The 13,755-nt window shown below is 46.6% G+C and overlaps 1 protein-coding gene across 2 annotated transcripts in view; it reads right to left on the bottom strand.

Annotated features, from left to right (window-relative positions):
- Nucleotides 1–13,755, bottom strand: part of Ap3b2 (adaptor related protein complex 3 subunit beta 2) — a 43,630-nt gene that overhangs the window by 2,830 nt on the left and 27,045 nt on the right. For both annotated transcript variants that reach the window (XM_058577473.1, XM_046438255.2), the window contains exons 11-24: nucleotides 13,183–13,245; nucleotides 12,742–12,874; nucleotides 12,364–12,473; nucleotides 11,559–11,735; nucleotides 5,314–5,500; nucleotides 4,124–4,242; nucleotides 3,544–3,652; nucleotides 3,063–3,186; nucleotides 2,477–2,660; nucleotides 2,269–2,329; nucleotides 1,936–2,042; nucleotides 1,522–1,750; nucleotides 1,005–1,089; nucleotides 657–754 (exon numbers count right to left, since the gene is read on the bottom strand). In XM_058577473.1, coding sequence (XP_058433456.1) covers nucleotides 657–754; nucleotides 1,005–1,089; nucleotides 1,522–1,750; nucleotides 1,936–2,042; nucleotides 2,269–2,329; nucleotides 2,477–2,660; nucleotides 3,063–3,186; nucleotides 3,544–3,652; nucleotides 4,124–4,242; nucleotides 5,314–5,500; nucleotides 11,559–11,735; nucleotides 12,364–12,473; nucleotides 12,742–12,874; nucleotides 13,183–13,245 — 1,786 coding nt within the window. The remainder of the gene's footprint in view (nucleotides 1–656; nucleotides 755–1,004; nucleotides 1,090–1,521; nucleotides 1,751–1,935; nucleotides 2,043–2,268; nucleotides 2,330–2,476; nucleotides 2,661–3,062; nucleotides 3,187–3,543; nucleotides 3,653–4,123; nucleotides 4,243–5,313; nucleotides 5,501–11,558; nucleotides 11,736–12,363; nucleotides 12,474–12,741; nucleotides 12,875–13,182; nucleotides 13,246–13,755) is intronic.

Below are 13,755 nucleotides of genomic sequence, written 5' to 3' on the forward strand. Positions count from 1 at the left end.
GAATTTAGCCCAAGATTGTACACCAAGAGAACAGAAGTTCAGAAATAATAGCTAGGGCTCATGAAGCCCCTTATTTCCCTCATCTGTGCTGGGCTGCCTCTTTTTTTTTTTTTTTCTCTATAGGCTCTTCCAATCCTAGCTGCTAGTACTGTCAGATTTCTCTTTTAAAGCCAAGGATTGAACCTGCTCCTTCCTTCAGTGACTTCTCTACTACTAGGAAAATAAAGTCTGCAGTCATATCTCTCTAGGACTACTTTCAACTCCAAAATTCTAGAACTGCAATCCTTTAGCATGGCATTCGAAATTCCTAAAAATTAGAAACCAAACACATATTGCTTTTTAGCTTTGTTTTTACTAATCCTTTATGCCAGGGACTTCTATGCCCTTAACCAATCTTCCCCCAACACTCAACACCACAGTTCTGCATGTGCTGTTTCCCCACCTGGGATGAGGTCCTAGATGTTTCTGCCTGGCTGAGTCTTTCCAAAGCCTCACCAAAATGCCTCAGTATCTGTAAAGGCTTTTTTAGAGGCACAAATTATAGGGTCTCTGTTTGAGGGAGCTGAGATTTTCCCCACACGTCTGAACTGTGGAACTTAACAGTAGTGGGTGGTGCTGCGCTCCTCTTTCCCCACTCCCAGGGAGTGCTTGCTTACCCTGCTCCTTCTTGAATTCATTCTCACTCATGAATACAGGGGCCATAAGCTCCCCAACAGGTGGCTGAATGGAGACGTAGAACTGTCGGGTTTGGGTGCTGGGAAGAGTGGAAAGAGAGAAGAAGTGAGGCTAGCATCTTTCCCCCTCACCCATCCACCCCACTCCCTCAGAGGCAGGATGTGAAGGCAACAGAAGAGAGAGGTCAGACCTCACTCAGGGCTTCAGATGGCTGCCAGACCCACCCAATCCTGATGTAGCCCCACCTACCCCCACCTCCATCTCTGATTCACTTTGATGTTGCTTCTTTCCAGCCCACCCTTCCATCCCTATATGAGTTGGACACATACCACAGCTGGAAGTTGGCTGCCTGGGTTGAGTCACAGAAATTAATGCCCATTATAGCAGTGGCAGATTCTCCAGGTGCCAGCGACTCTGAGTGATGTGAGGAAGGAAAAGGGGGAGTGGAGACACCATTACCTGATAGGCTTGGAGCCCAGTCAAGCCCCATTCTCCCCTCCCAGTCAGAGCCGACCAGTTCTCTATGGAATCCTAGATTTCTGGGTCCCTGCAGATCATCTCTAGTTTCCTCCTTGTATCTAAATGTCTTCCCTCACCTACCTTCAGCCCATTTAATTCAGTTATAAAGCAACCAAGGCTTTAATCTTCTGCTGCAAGTACTTCCTGCCCTTACACAAACTTGCTTGTTTCCTAATCTATCTCATCCACCACGTTATGGATCATGTTAGATACAATCACTGTGTCCCCATAGCCAGGCCCCTTGCTTGTCCCAAAAATTATCAACCACAAAAAGATTGTCTCTGCCCAGAAGCCTCCTCCTCCTTCCTCTGCAAAGCCCTTCTGTACCAATTTCTGGAAATTCTTGGATGCTGATGCCAGCAGGCAGTTTGGGGGTGCCCACATGTAGGCCCTTGATGGGAGTCTCAGAGCTGTTGGAGAAGTAGATGTGCACAGACACCATGTGGGGATCCCCGGAGAAAGGTTGGCGGCTGAAGGCATAGTCCACAGCCAGCCCCTCGCCAGCTACTCTGTGCAGCAGCTCTTGTCTGCCAACACCTGGCACTGGACTCAGCAGCTAGAGTGGTGGAGGAGGAAGAAAAGAGTCTGTCCCAGCCTTGCCCCTACCAAGGGCCATCCTGCAAATGGGAGTCAAAGCTATCCCCTCTATCATATCTCCTCTCACATACAAATTCACACCACAGGATGCATCATGGAGATGGGTCCCTTCCCTCAGCTCAGTCCCTCTCCAGTCCTACTCACCGAAGGTACCAGAGAGGAGTCTGTGAGTGTCAGGCCCTCCAGGTCAGCAGCCAGACTAGTGGACACAACCATGGGAGGAGACACAGGCTGGATGCTGGGAGGGGTGACTGTGGGAGACATAAGATTATGATGAGGCAGAGGCAAAGTTGGCTTGGGTTGAATGGGGAGCCCAGAGTGCAAGAAGCAATCATTTGGCACCATGAACAGTGATACACATGGCAGCCTGGAGGAAAATGCTCACCCACCCCAGACCGTAGGAACTTGATTCAGAGCTTAAGTGGCTCTGTATCCCTTGACCTCCTCCCTGATGTGACTTCCAACACCCAAACTCACAGTCCTCTAGATCAAGCAAGGAGATCTCCTTGGCTGCTGGGGCACTTTTGCTGCTGGGAGGCTAAAAGAGAAAAATAGATTGTGAGTGTGAGGAAGGGAAGCACCCTGGTCTGTAATGGGTTGAGTGAAAGAGCATGGCCTGTTTCAGATAACAGGAGATGTTAGGGTCTGGTCCAGAGGGTAGGGAGAACATTGGTAAGGCCCTCACTGTTTTCCTCTTCCAGGAGGCAGGTTCATCTTGCTCCTCCTCAGACTCTGAAGTCACCTCAGACTCTGAGGAGCTACTGCTGGAATCACTGCCCTCATCTGAGGATGAGTCTTCTCCATGTCCCTCTGGCAACTTCTTCCTCTTCTTTCTCTTCTTCTTCTCACCTTCCTCCTCACTCTGTTCACTGGAGGAGAGAGGGGGAAAACAGGCCTCAGGTCCAGCCTGGATACCCCCTTCTTGCCTCATAGAAGAACAGAGGAAGTCCTGAAAAATGGCAGGGAGCCGGGGAATCTGGGTCAGTAGAACCCATACTTGGGCTCCTATGTCTGGCCCCCATAAGAGTTTTAAACCACCCTTACCAGTTAAGGCTCTGATTGCTTCTTACCATTTCCATGAGGTCTCAGAGGCTTTCTGCAGCTGACCAAAGCAACCAGCATGTGAGTTGACCCATGGGTGGTCTGCTGGCCCCCAGCACTCATGAGGAGCTCAGGACCTCATAGGAGGCTGACTAAAGCTAAGCATAAGCTTTTTATATCCAGGGGAAACCTGTGAACCTCACTAGCCATCTGACTCATTCTCCTCTTACCTCTCACTGCCTCTCCCTTTGTCCTCATCCTCATCCTGGTCTTCATTGTCAGACTCACTGCTAGACTCCCCAGAGCCACTCTCACTGCTGCTCTTACTGTCGGATTCACTCTCAGATTCAGGCTCTGTGGAGAAATGGTATTAGGTCTCTCTCCTTCATATGCAGGCCTCCCTAGGTCCAAAGCAGGTGCCCACGTTCCCAGCTTTAGACTCAGCTCTGAAGCCTTAAAACCCTCTGACCTGCTCCCAGCCCCAGATGCCAATTGGAATTGACAAGGGCACAGGTAGACACATATGAATAGATGCTGCTATTTATAAGCACATACATATATGGAAATGAATCCCTTAGGTGCACAAAAATACAAGCAGGTACACACCCCTAGGTCACTGACCATACAAATACACACACAGAGTTCCCTCGAACACACAGGCATGCATGTGGGCAGAAGCACAGAGGACTCCAGCTCTGCCTGTCTCCTCACCACTGTCTGCAGACTCTGTGGGGCCAGATTCCCCCTCAGAGTCTGAGTAGAAGGGCTTTTCCTTCTCCTTCCTTTTCTCCCGGTTTGAGCACTTGGTCCATTCAGGTACCTGGAGATGGGGGTGGGATGGAGGGTCATTTTCTCATTGTCAGAGAGGGGAAAGGAAAGTATAGGCTCTTTTGACCCTTCACCATACCTCTTTTGGGGGCCCTGGCTGATCCTGTCCCCAAAAGGGAGTAATGGGGAAGATGGGCACAAACCACAGAGGGATACTGCTCAACCCAAGGAAGAAACAGCGTAGAGAAGGCTGGGGGTATAGCACATGAGGACAGGGAGTACAATATGGGGCAGAAAGGAGAGTACACAGCACACAGAGGGGACCTCAGTGTATTCGCCCAACAGGCCCACGTGGGTCTCAATAAGGGAGAGGTCTTCTTCCTGTGTATAGGGATGGTATCAGGAGGACTGGGCCAACACTGTCAGTACTCCCTGCTGCCTGCCTCCCCCAAATCCATCTCTTTCTCTCTTTTTCTCCCTCACACATACACACATATACAATTCCACCTTCGACCTCGCTGACCTCCACATTGCGCACAGACGGGTCAGGGGCTTCCTCTGGCCAGTCTGGAAGCTCCTGGTATCCTGTGGCCTTGGCATTGAGCAGGTGGGATAGTGAGCCCAGTTGGAAGTGGTCCCGGTCTGGAAACAAGTTTAGAAATCAGAAGTGGAAACTAGGAATGACTTAGGAATTGTCTTCTACTGGGACTACGTGGTGATTCTAGTCAGGACTCCCTAGCTATGTAGGAAAAGGAAATGGATGTGTCCTCTAATGGCTTCAGCACTCTAATTGCACCTTCAGGCCCACATGCTGGAAGAAAAAGCTGCCAGCCAGGCCAGTCCAGGGACTGAGGATTGCTACAGGTGGACCTGCAGAAACAGGCAGAAGGAAACTCTGGGCCCAGAGATGCTGCTGGCCTGTCTGTTTGGATCTTCTCTGTGGGGAAGCAGAAGGGAGAGTATGACTTCACTTTCAGGGCAAAGCCAGGTTTTAAAGGGAGGCCAAAGTGGGATAAACTGTCTGACAGCTGTGAATAAGAGGCTGGTCAGGCTGGGCCAAGGGGGAGGAGGCATGTCTGGTTTAGCTCTGGACACAGTGGAGAGAGCTGAGCAGCCAGAATGGGAGTGGAAAGGAGTTTGAGTCAGAGGTAGGGCAGCTGTAGGAAGTCAACCCAGAGACCTATGAATGAGCCAAGTGTTGGGGCAGAAAGGGACTACTGCCCTCTTGAATTCGGTCCCTGAGAGGCAGCTGGAGGACCCTTCCCAGACCAAACCCATGAACAGAGTCAAGCTGAAGGCCTGGGGCCAGAGATCTGGGCTGATCTCGAATGATTATGTACAGTTCTGGCAACTACATCTCAGAACCCCTTATAAATATACACCTCTCTCTTGTATGCTGTTTTTCTTCCTGCCTTCCTGTGTCTTGGTATTTAGCTTCTGAATATAGATTCTCAAGCCTTCAGCATACTCAAGAAGGGCAGAAAGGGAGCCTGAGAGGATTCAGAACCCCATCCTGAAGGCATACACTCAGGTGAGATGATATATCTGGTGGTTGTGAGTGGGTAAAAGAGGTAATCCAGGGCCAGGACTGGCATTTCCCTGAAGTTCTGCCCACAGAATCCTAAGGCTGGGACCTCAGGGAAGGGTTGGGGCTGGGGACCTGGCCAATTCCAGCTTTCCCCTGGGGAAGTTTCTCTTGATTTCTGCTTTTACCTTTGAAGGATGACTCCAAGACTGGGGCTGGCTTGGGTGCCAGGAAGAGCTTCTTGGCATGGCGGCTGAGGGCCCCACCCTGCTCTGAAGGGACAATGAGCTGCCGGGTGAAGCGTGCTCGGTCTCGGATGTCGTAGTTCTGGTCATATTTGGCCAGACTCAGCACATATTGGGTCAGCAGCTTGGTCTGGAGGAAGAAGATGAGGTGGCTCAGCAGCAAACAGAAAGGATGGGAGCACAGGAGGTTCTGATTCAGCTTCTTTCAGCTGACATCTCCAAGTAGAGTTTCTCTCCTCAATTACAATGGCCTGCCCACATCCAACTTTTCCTCCCCATCTGTCATGGCCCCAGGCTTCACATTTCAGTTTCATTTAATCTCTCTGGCTCTGACTCCTGCCCCCAACTATGACAACTACCTTGGAGAGGTTTCTCTTTTAGACTCTATTGTTTCTTGGCCCCAGACTCCATTCTTCCTCAGGTTTATGGTCCCCTCCACTTCAGTCTCTACTCTGGAGCAGCAGGGTGAGTGGAAGCCTGGAACATTCTGCTAGACCTCATGGTTTCCAGGCTCCACCAGCCATGGAAAAAGTAAACAACACAAAGAGGGGGGCATAAATGGAGATCACTTTGGCAGGAGCTGCCTACCTGCCCTGTCAACCCACATAAAAGTTTCAGTGCAGCCTAGGGGTCCTGGAGGCACCAATCTTTTCCTGGAAGGCTGTCATAAGATCAGAGCAAACAGCAGTTGCTTATGAGTTTGCTGAGATCACATGGAATTCATAGTGTGCAGTCAAGGACCTAAAGTCTCAATTTCCACCCTGGTCTTGGCTTAATCTAACCTGCCTTACTTAACACAATGAGAGTGGTAATGGTCATCATTTATGGAGTTCTTTCTGGTACTAGGCACTGTACTATGTACTACAACTATCTCATGTAGTCTCTACAGCCCTTCTGCCTTATTTTATAGAGAAGAAGTAAAATCATTAGGTGACCTCCCAGGTTGAGAAACCCATCAGCTCTGCATTCAAACCTGTCCCACTGGAGCCCCACTTCCCCCTTGCTTATATGTTGACGTAAGGGGGCTTCCCTGACCTAGGTCTCCATGTCTCCATCTCCTGTGACCAAGATCAAAAACACCAAGGAGTCAATAGCCAAAGTTCCTGGGGGCAGTGGGGACCAGCAGGATGAAACCTGGAACTGACTCTGGTCTTGCTAAGATTTATGATGACATATTGTCACATCCATACTTGGATACAGCTGACCTAGCTAATCTAGCAGAGCTATCAGGCAGATGTCCATGAGGGGCAGAGCCCCCTAGATGCTAACCCAGAATGAGAGCAGCTGCTGTGGCAGAATTCCCCCCACATCACTTTAGGGAACCACTGTAACTCCACTCCAATCTACCTCATAGCCCACAGGGACTTTGATGGCCTGATGTTCAGCTCAGTCCCTTCCAGCATAACAGCGCCTGCAATACAGTTCTAGTCACAAATAAATATCTCTAATCTCATTCTCTCCCCTAATGCAATAGATCTTAAAACATGAAAATAGGGCAATATCATAATGGATTTCATTATAGACTGCCCCTCCTTTTGCCAGACATTATTTGACCAACCAAGGATGGCAGATGTCCTTATCTGTGTAGTCCATTATCAAGATGCTGTCGATCCTATTTTTAGTTTAGGATGGTATCCTCTTTCACAGACTTCCCAGCTGACTTATCATAAATCCTCTTCATTCCTTGCCTCATTCTAGAAAGAATTGTTTTGGGATTTGGATTCATCTGTCCACAGCCTTAACTGCATGTCAACAACCCACATAAGAAGGGGCTGGTCCACCCTCTCACTGTAGGATCTGCTGATTACAATTCATTACCCTTCTCCACCCTAACAACCTATTCTCCAGGGATTATGGTATCTAATCTGCACCATTAGGACACCCACCTTAGCTCACCAGGATGTATGGGAATTACAAGGCTGCTCAAGAGAGCCTAGGATATATACTTTTAAGAACAGAAAAGTCTTCCACTGACCAATGGACCCCAGTTGCCATGGAAGTGGGGAACACTGACTTCCTTTCAATAACCTATGTTAACATACACCTTGCAACTACTTATTATTCTGTGAAAATTGACCATACAAAAAATACTAAAATAGGGCTAGGGTTGTGGCTCAGCAGTAGAACACTTGCCTAGCACATGCAAGGCCCTGGGTTCAATCCTCAGCACCACATAAAAATAAATAAATAAGGGTATTGTCTACAGCTAAAAAAAATAAATGTTTTCTAAAAAATTACTAAAATAGCCAAGCATGATGGTGCATGCCTATAATCCCAGTGGTTCAGGTGACCAAGGCAGGAGGATCGCAAGTTCAAAATCAGCCTCAGCAACTTAGCAAGGCCCTAAGCAACTTAGTGAGATCCTGTCTCAACATAAAAATTAAAAAATAAAAACAGGACTGGGTATTTGGCTCAGTGGTAAAGTGCCTTGGGTTCAATTCTCAATATTAAAAATAAATAAATAAAGGCTCAGGCAGGAGAATCACAGGTTCAAGGCCAGCCTCAGCAACCCCTTGAGACCCTTAGCAACTTAGCAAGACCCTGTCTCAAAATGAAAAACAAAAATGTGTAGCTCACTGATAAAGTACCTTTGGGTTCAATCCCTAGTTCCGAAAACAATTTAAAATTAAAATAAAAAAAATTAAAACACATCCTCAATTCACAAACTACACAAAAATACATTCTATATGGGTATGGCGCACAGACTTTGTGGTCTTTCCTACCAGTCCCTGCTTACTAGTATTTGTACCTTTGTGTAATTACTTCACCTTAGTGTAGGCAAGACCTGGAACTTGCTTCTGATAAACAGAATGCAGCAAAGGTGACAGGGATAGAAGACTCTGTCTTGCTAGCAGCCAGGTTCTGGTTTTTAAGAAAAAAGTATCACACTGGGAGGCTCATGTGGAAGTAGTTGACAGCAGCCTCCAGAAGCTAAGGGTGAACACAGCTAACTGCCAGCAAGAAGCCAGGGCCTCAGCCCTATAACCTTGAGAAACTAAACTAGCTACCATTTGAGCTTAAAAGTGAACCCTTCCCTCCAGAACCTCTAAGTGAAAACATATTCTATATGGGTGTGGCTCTATGGTAGCCTTGCATAAGACCTAACAAAATCATTCATGGACCCTGATGTTTAGAAACTGAGAGAAAATAAACCTATCTTGTCTGAAACAGTAGAAAACTGATATAATGGATTTAAAAATTTGAAACCAGAAAAAAGTTTGGAGGAAATTGTAAATGAAAAATATAACTGATATGTGAATATTAAAAACTTTCTAGGGCTGGGGTTGTGGCTCAGAGGTAGAGTACTCCCCTAGCATGCATGAGGCACTGGGTTCGATCCTCAGCACCAAATAAAAGTAAAATAAAGATATTGTGTCCACCTAAGACTAAAAAATAAATATTAATAAAACTTTCTAAACATGGAAGTACTGGAAGAAAACAGAAATGAAAAGATTAAAATATTTAAATTTATTAAAATTTAAAAAATTTTTAAAATTATTAAAAAATTTTTTTAGTTGTTGCTAAGACCTTTATTTTATTCATTTATTTATATGTGGTGCTGAGAATTGAACCTAGTGCCTTACACATATCAGGCAACGCTCTACTACTGAGCCACAATCCCAGTCTCAAAATATTGGACAATTTACAAATGAACAACTCACCTGACATATAAAAGCACCTGCCAAAAGCATTCCAGGCAGTTATCCCACATGCTGTAACCAGGTGGCTGAATAACCACTTTCTTTACCAGTCCCTCAAGCCCTCTGTCACTTTTATCTATTGAGTCTGTGTGTAACAGAACCTGATTATCTATAATGAATCATAGGACACAGTCACCATCTTGGTAATCCTCTTGGTCTCAGCCTGATCTGGACATGGCATGCAGCAGAATCAGGAAGGAGGGAGGAATGACTCGGATTGCTCTGGCCTTGTAGCAGAGGCAGATTGTTATTTATGGTACCAGGATGAGGGAAGGATCATTGCTGTATTGCAAGGATGGCCATGTGTACATCCAAGCTGCCTGCCTCCTAGTATGCAAAGATTCCCCATTCTCCACCACTTCCAGAACAGGCTGGGAAGAAAGAAAGGAGAAGGACAGGCCTCCCTGTCCTCCCCTATTCTATGGGGCCTATGCCTGAGAAGACCCACCTTTAACTGAAGCATAGTTTGGGGTCAGAGTCATTTGCCTGAACAGCACATACTGGGTGTCCTGGTGGGGGATGGGATCCCTCATATCTTGCCTAGGAGAGGGGTTTAGCTGTATATACCCACAGCTCTCTGCATTAACCCTGACTGTAATTCTTACTACTTTGTATTTAAAATGTTTATTTTTATGCTGTTTCTCTTATTTAGTTATGAGCGTTTAGATGCTAGTAAACATGTCCTATACATTGTCAAATCCCCCAGAACATGGCTAAGTGCTGGGTAAATAGCAGGCACTCAGGAAATGTGTGTTAAATTAACGAACAAACAAATGCACATGTAGTTGATAGTGACAACTTTTTAAGAGTCCCAGGACTTGATGGTTCCTCCTACCTCAGCTTGAGGCTGGGGCTCATGCTAGTCACCATGAATCAGAATAGTGACACAGAAATCAAGTGCCACCATCCAACATGGCAGTGACAATGATCATATGGACAGGACCAGGCTTATGAAAACATGCCAACCTCTCCATAGATTAGTCCCTGGATCTCAGGACTGTGGTTTAGTCCTAGGCATGTCAGACTCCCTCCACCCCTACTACCTGGGCAGTTCCCCACCCTTTCCACTTCATCTTTGGGAGGGTGTACCAGGGCCTTATGCATGTAAACATGTTCTATCACTGAGCTACACTCCACATCCCCAGCCCAGTTTCATCATTTCAAATGTTCCTTCAACCTGCTCCTTCCTCTCATCTGAACAAAGAAATAACACAAACATTTGATGGAATACTTCCCCAGGGTGCTCCCTCTAACTTTTCTCTCTCTAATCTACTTCCATACAATACCAAGACGCAGTACTTTGTTTCTTCCATATGGCAGCAACAACTGTGTAGATGTTATCCTTTGGACTTCTGACAAGAATCCCAATACTTGGGGACTCTATGTACCTCACTTGAGTCCCTGGTCTCATGATAGTCACCATGAATCAGAGGAGCTAGTGAAGAAGCCAAGTGCAACCATCCAAAGATTCCCACAGAATAAGAAGCCACCTTCAGGCCTGGCTAGGACGCTGCGGTCTCCAGGGAATGGCCCTGCTGTAGATCCCATTCACCCAAACATTTTGCTTCAAGGATTGACAAACTTTCTCTATAAAGGACCAGAAAGTAACTATTATAGGCTTTGGGGGCCTACAGTTTCAACTCATCGACTCTGCCACTGTAGCATAAAAACAGCCATTGACAATACATATTGAACAAACATGGCTGTGTTCCAAAAACAAAATTTTATTTACAAAAACAGGCAGCAGACAAGACATAGTCCATTGGGCAGTAGTTTGCCAATTCCTGTCTTGATGAACTGAATGGGATAGTGAAGGTAGGAACTTTCCTGGTGTTTGGTGTCTCCAATACCTTGAAAAAGATCTATCCATGACACTTTATTCTTAGAACCCTCTGGAGCCATCTCAGGGAATGCTAGACACCCATGAATCTTTTGACACCTGATATTCCATTTTAGTCAAACCTCATCCTTGGCTATGGTAACCCTCAGAATCTTTCACCTTGAGAATGAGGTTAATCACTAGTACCACCCAAGCCTGAGCAGTGACTTACTCCCTTTTCCCTAGCACAGGTTGGCCATGTATCATCAAGCTTTGGGAAGAAGCAAAGCCTGTACTTCCAAGGATGTATCCCCCATCAGTGCCTGTCACTGCTGGCCCCTTCCATTAGTTCCAATCAACTGTGGTTCTTCACAGCCCAGGGTTCCAAAGGTGGCAGATAGGGACACTTCTATTGGCAGACATGAATCACAGTCTCACAGGATAGCCTCTCCACAGTGAACACTAGCCCTACCAGGCTCCTGATTCCCCAGAATAGTAATGGATACTGGAGTAGCATTAGTTATTTAGGAAGACTAGCCACCTCCCCTGATTCACCTTTCCCCAAACAGAGACTGTAGTTCAAGTCTGCCTGAGGTATGCCAAAAGAACACTGCCTAAGGCAGTTTCTGAGGACTAGAAAATAGGAGGAGTGTGTATGAGTCTTTAACCTGCTTAGAGTTGGTCAGGTAAAGCTTGGCTGCCAGGTTGATGACCTGTAGCTTAACAATGTCCTCCTCTGCTGTGAATGACTTGGCCATTTTTCTCAGAACGTCAGGTGCCATCCTGGGGACATGCTCACAGTACTCTCCGATGAGCCACAGTATGCTGGCTCGTGCCATGGGCACCTGTAGGCATAGGAGAGGAGTTAGAACTGGGGTAAAAGTGGCAATGGGGACTGCTAAGGAAATGGCATCCCTCCTGTTTGTGCTGGCCTACATAGTCTTCTGGGTTCTCTGAAAGTGGGAGTGGGGCAGGTGGAAGAGAGGTTAGAGGTAAGCATTTTCTGGACAGCACTTTCCCTCTTCCCTAGGGTTTCATTAGAATGGGCAGAGACTCAGACCCCAAAGTTAGTCATGGTTTAAAAGACTGATTTTTGGGATTCATTGTCCCTCATCACTCTATTGCTATGTTATTCTTCAGGAATGTCATGTTTGGATTTTTCAACTCAGCAGTGACACAGAGAAACACAGAATTTGTCAGTCAGCCATCCCTGGCCAAAGCTTTAGAGAGAAAATGAGAGTGGTGGTAAAGGCTATGGAGCTCAGTGAGGGATCCCCAACAGGAGTCAAATCTTAGGCAACAGGGTAAGGATCACATGATCCAGCCTCTTTCTTCTACCTGAAGATCTTTTAGAGCCAATGTGGAAGTTTGCAGAGTTGAGTTTTTATAGGGCTAGAATATTTAGTTTATAAGGTCTTAAAATCATAGGGACAACATTGGGGTGGATTGGGAAACGTGGGATTACTCCCTCACCTGGATGTTGTCTGTGAGCTTTGCCAGGTGTTTGATGATCTCTCCATGCTGTGCTGGCTGCATCTGAAGCAGCTTTTTAATGACCACCACTGACTCTGCGACCACAAGCTCTAGGGAAGGAGAATGAGTATGTGGGCCCAGGGATAATCATATCGCCACACCTAGATGGACACATCTGCAATGCCTTTATGGCACTGGCTTTTGTCCTCAACCCCCATACTTCTCAGAGATATAGGAATACTCAGACACTAACTGAGCCAGACAGACCAATGAACACACATTGTGCCTAGATAGATAGAGAATACTCATTAGCCAGAGTCAGACATGCAGGCATACACTGATAATCAAAGTTGGACACTTAGACAGGCAAACACTGACCATCACGGTTGGATAGAAGCTGCACTAGACCATTGAGGCAGGTGTCACGAACTCGGCCTATGTTAGTTGCACAGCGCCCAATGGCCTGGATGGTGGCTGCCACAAAGTCTTTGTCCATGCTTCGAATGTAAGTCTGTGGGACATTGTGAGAGAGTAACATCCCATAGGTAGCAACCCTTCATGACTCTGCAAGTTTAGGGTGATTTTGATCTTTCATTTTATGGCTTATCATGCCAAAGACTAATCTTGGGAGAGATGTCCCAACCCTATACCCATCTAGTCCTTCCTTAGCCCAAAGTCAGCAGAAGACATTGGAATGGGGACCCAAGATAACACTTTTTCCAGCTTTGGGCTCATAGGAGAGGCATAACCCACTAGGGCAACTGTCACTGATACCTCCTCCTGGGACCCTCTGAATAGGAGTTGCTCTCTGAACCATACCTGAAATTCCCGTAGGACAGTAGGAATGTTGGTTTCATTGGCCAGGTTAGTCAACACTTCTAGCTGCAGGAAGGGGTAGAGGAGCAGAAAGTGGGCAGGGTGGCCAGTGGGGTTTCCATGTTTTCATTTCAAACACACCTCACAAACCAGAAAACAATTCTCAGGACAGCCCTGCATCGTGCTTAGGTAAATGAGAAAACTGAAAGATGACAAAACTTGTCCAAAATGCAAGAAGTCCAGTTTGCCTCTTAAATAGATTCTCTGACGAGTATATTTATAGTATGAGCATGTTACCTCCTACCTCCTTTGAAAACTTAAAGCTTCCTATTGCTATTAGGATAGAAACTAAGGTCTGTGAGTCCCTGAAGGATCTGACTGTTACTGACTCACCTTTTCCACTATTCTCCCCCTTGTCCTCTATGCTCCAGTTATATGCCCTTCTCTACCTCAGGGTTTTTGTATATGCTCTTCCATTTGTTTGGAACAGTTCTTCTCTGCATTTACCTAGGTAGCCATGTTCATTTCTCAAGCCTCAGCTCAAGTCTCAACTTCTCAAGGGAAACTTCCTTAACA

Source organism: Marmota monax, unplaced genomic scaffold (assembly GCF_021218885.2).
Source record: "Marmota monax isolate L192 unplaced genomic scaffold, Marmota_monax_Labrador192_F-V1.1 WCK01_AAM20220418_F8-fsc00005, whole genome shotgun sequence".
Lineage (NCBI taxonomy): Eukaryota > Metazoa > Chordata > Mammalia > Rodentia > Sciuridae > Marmota > Marmota monax.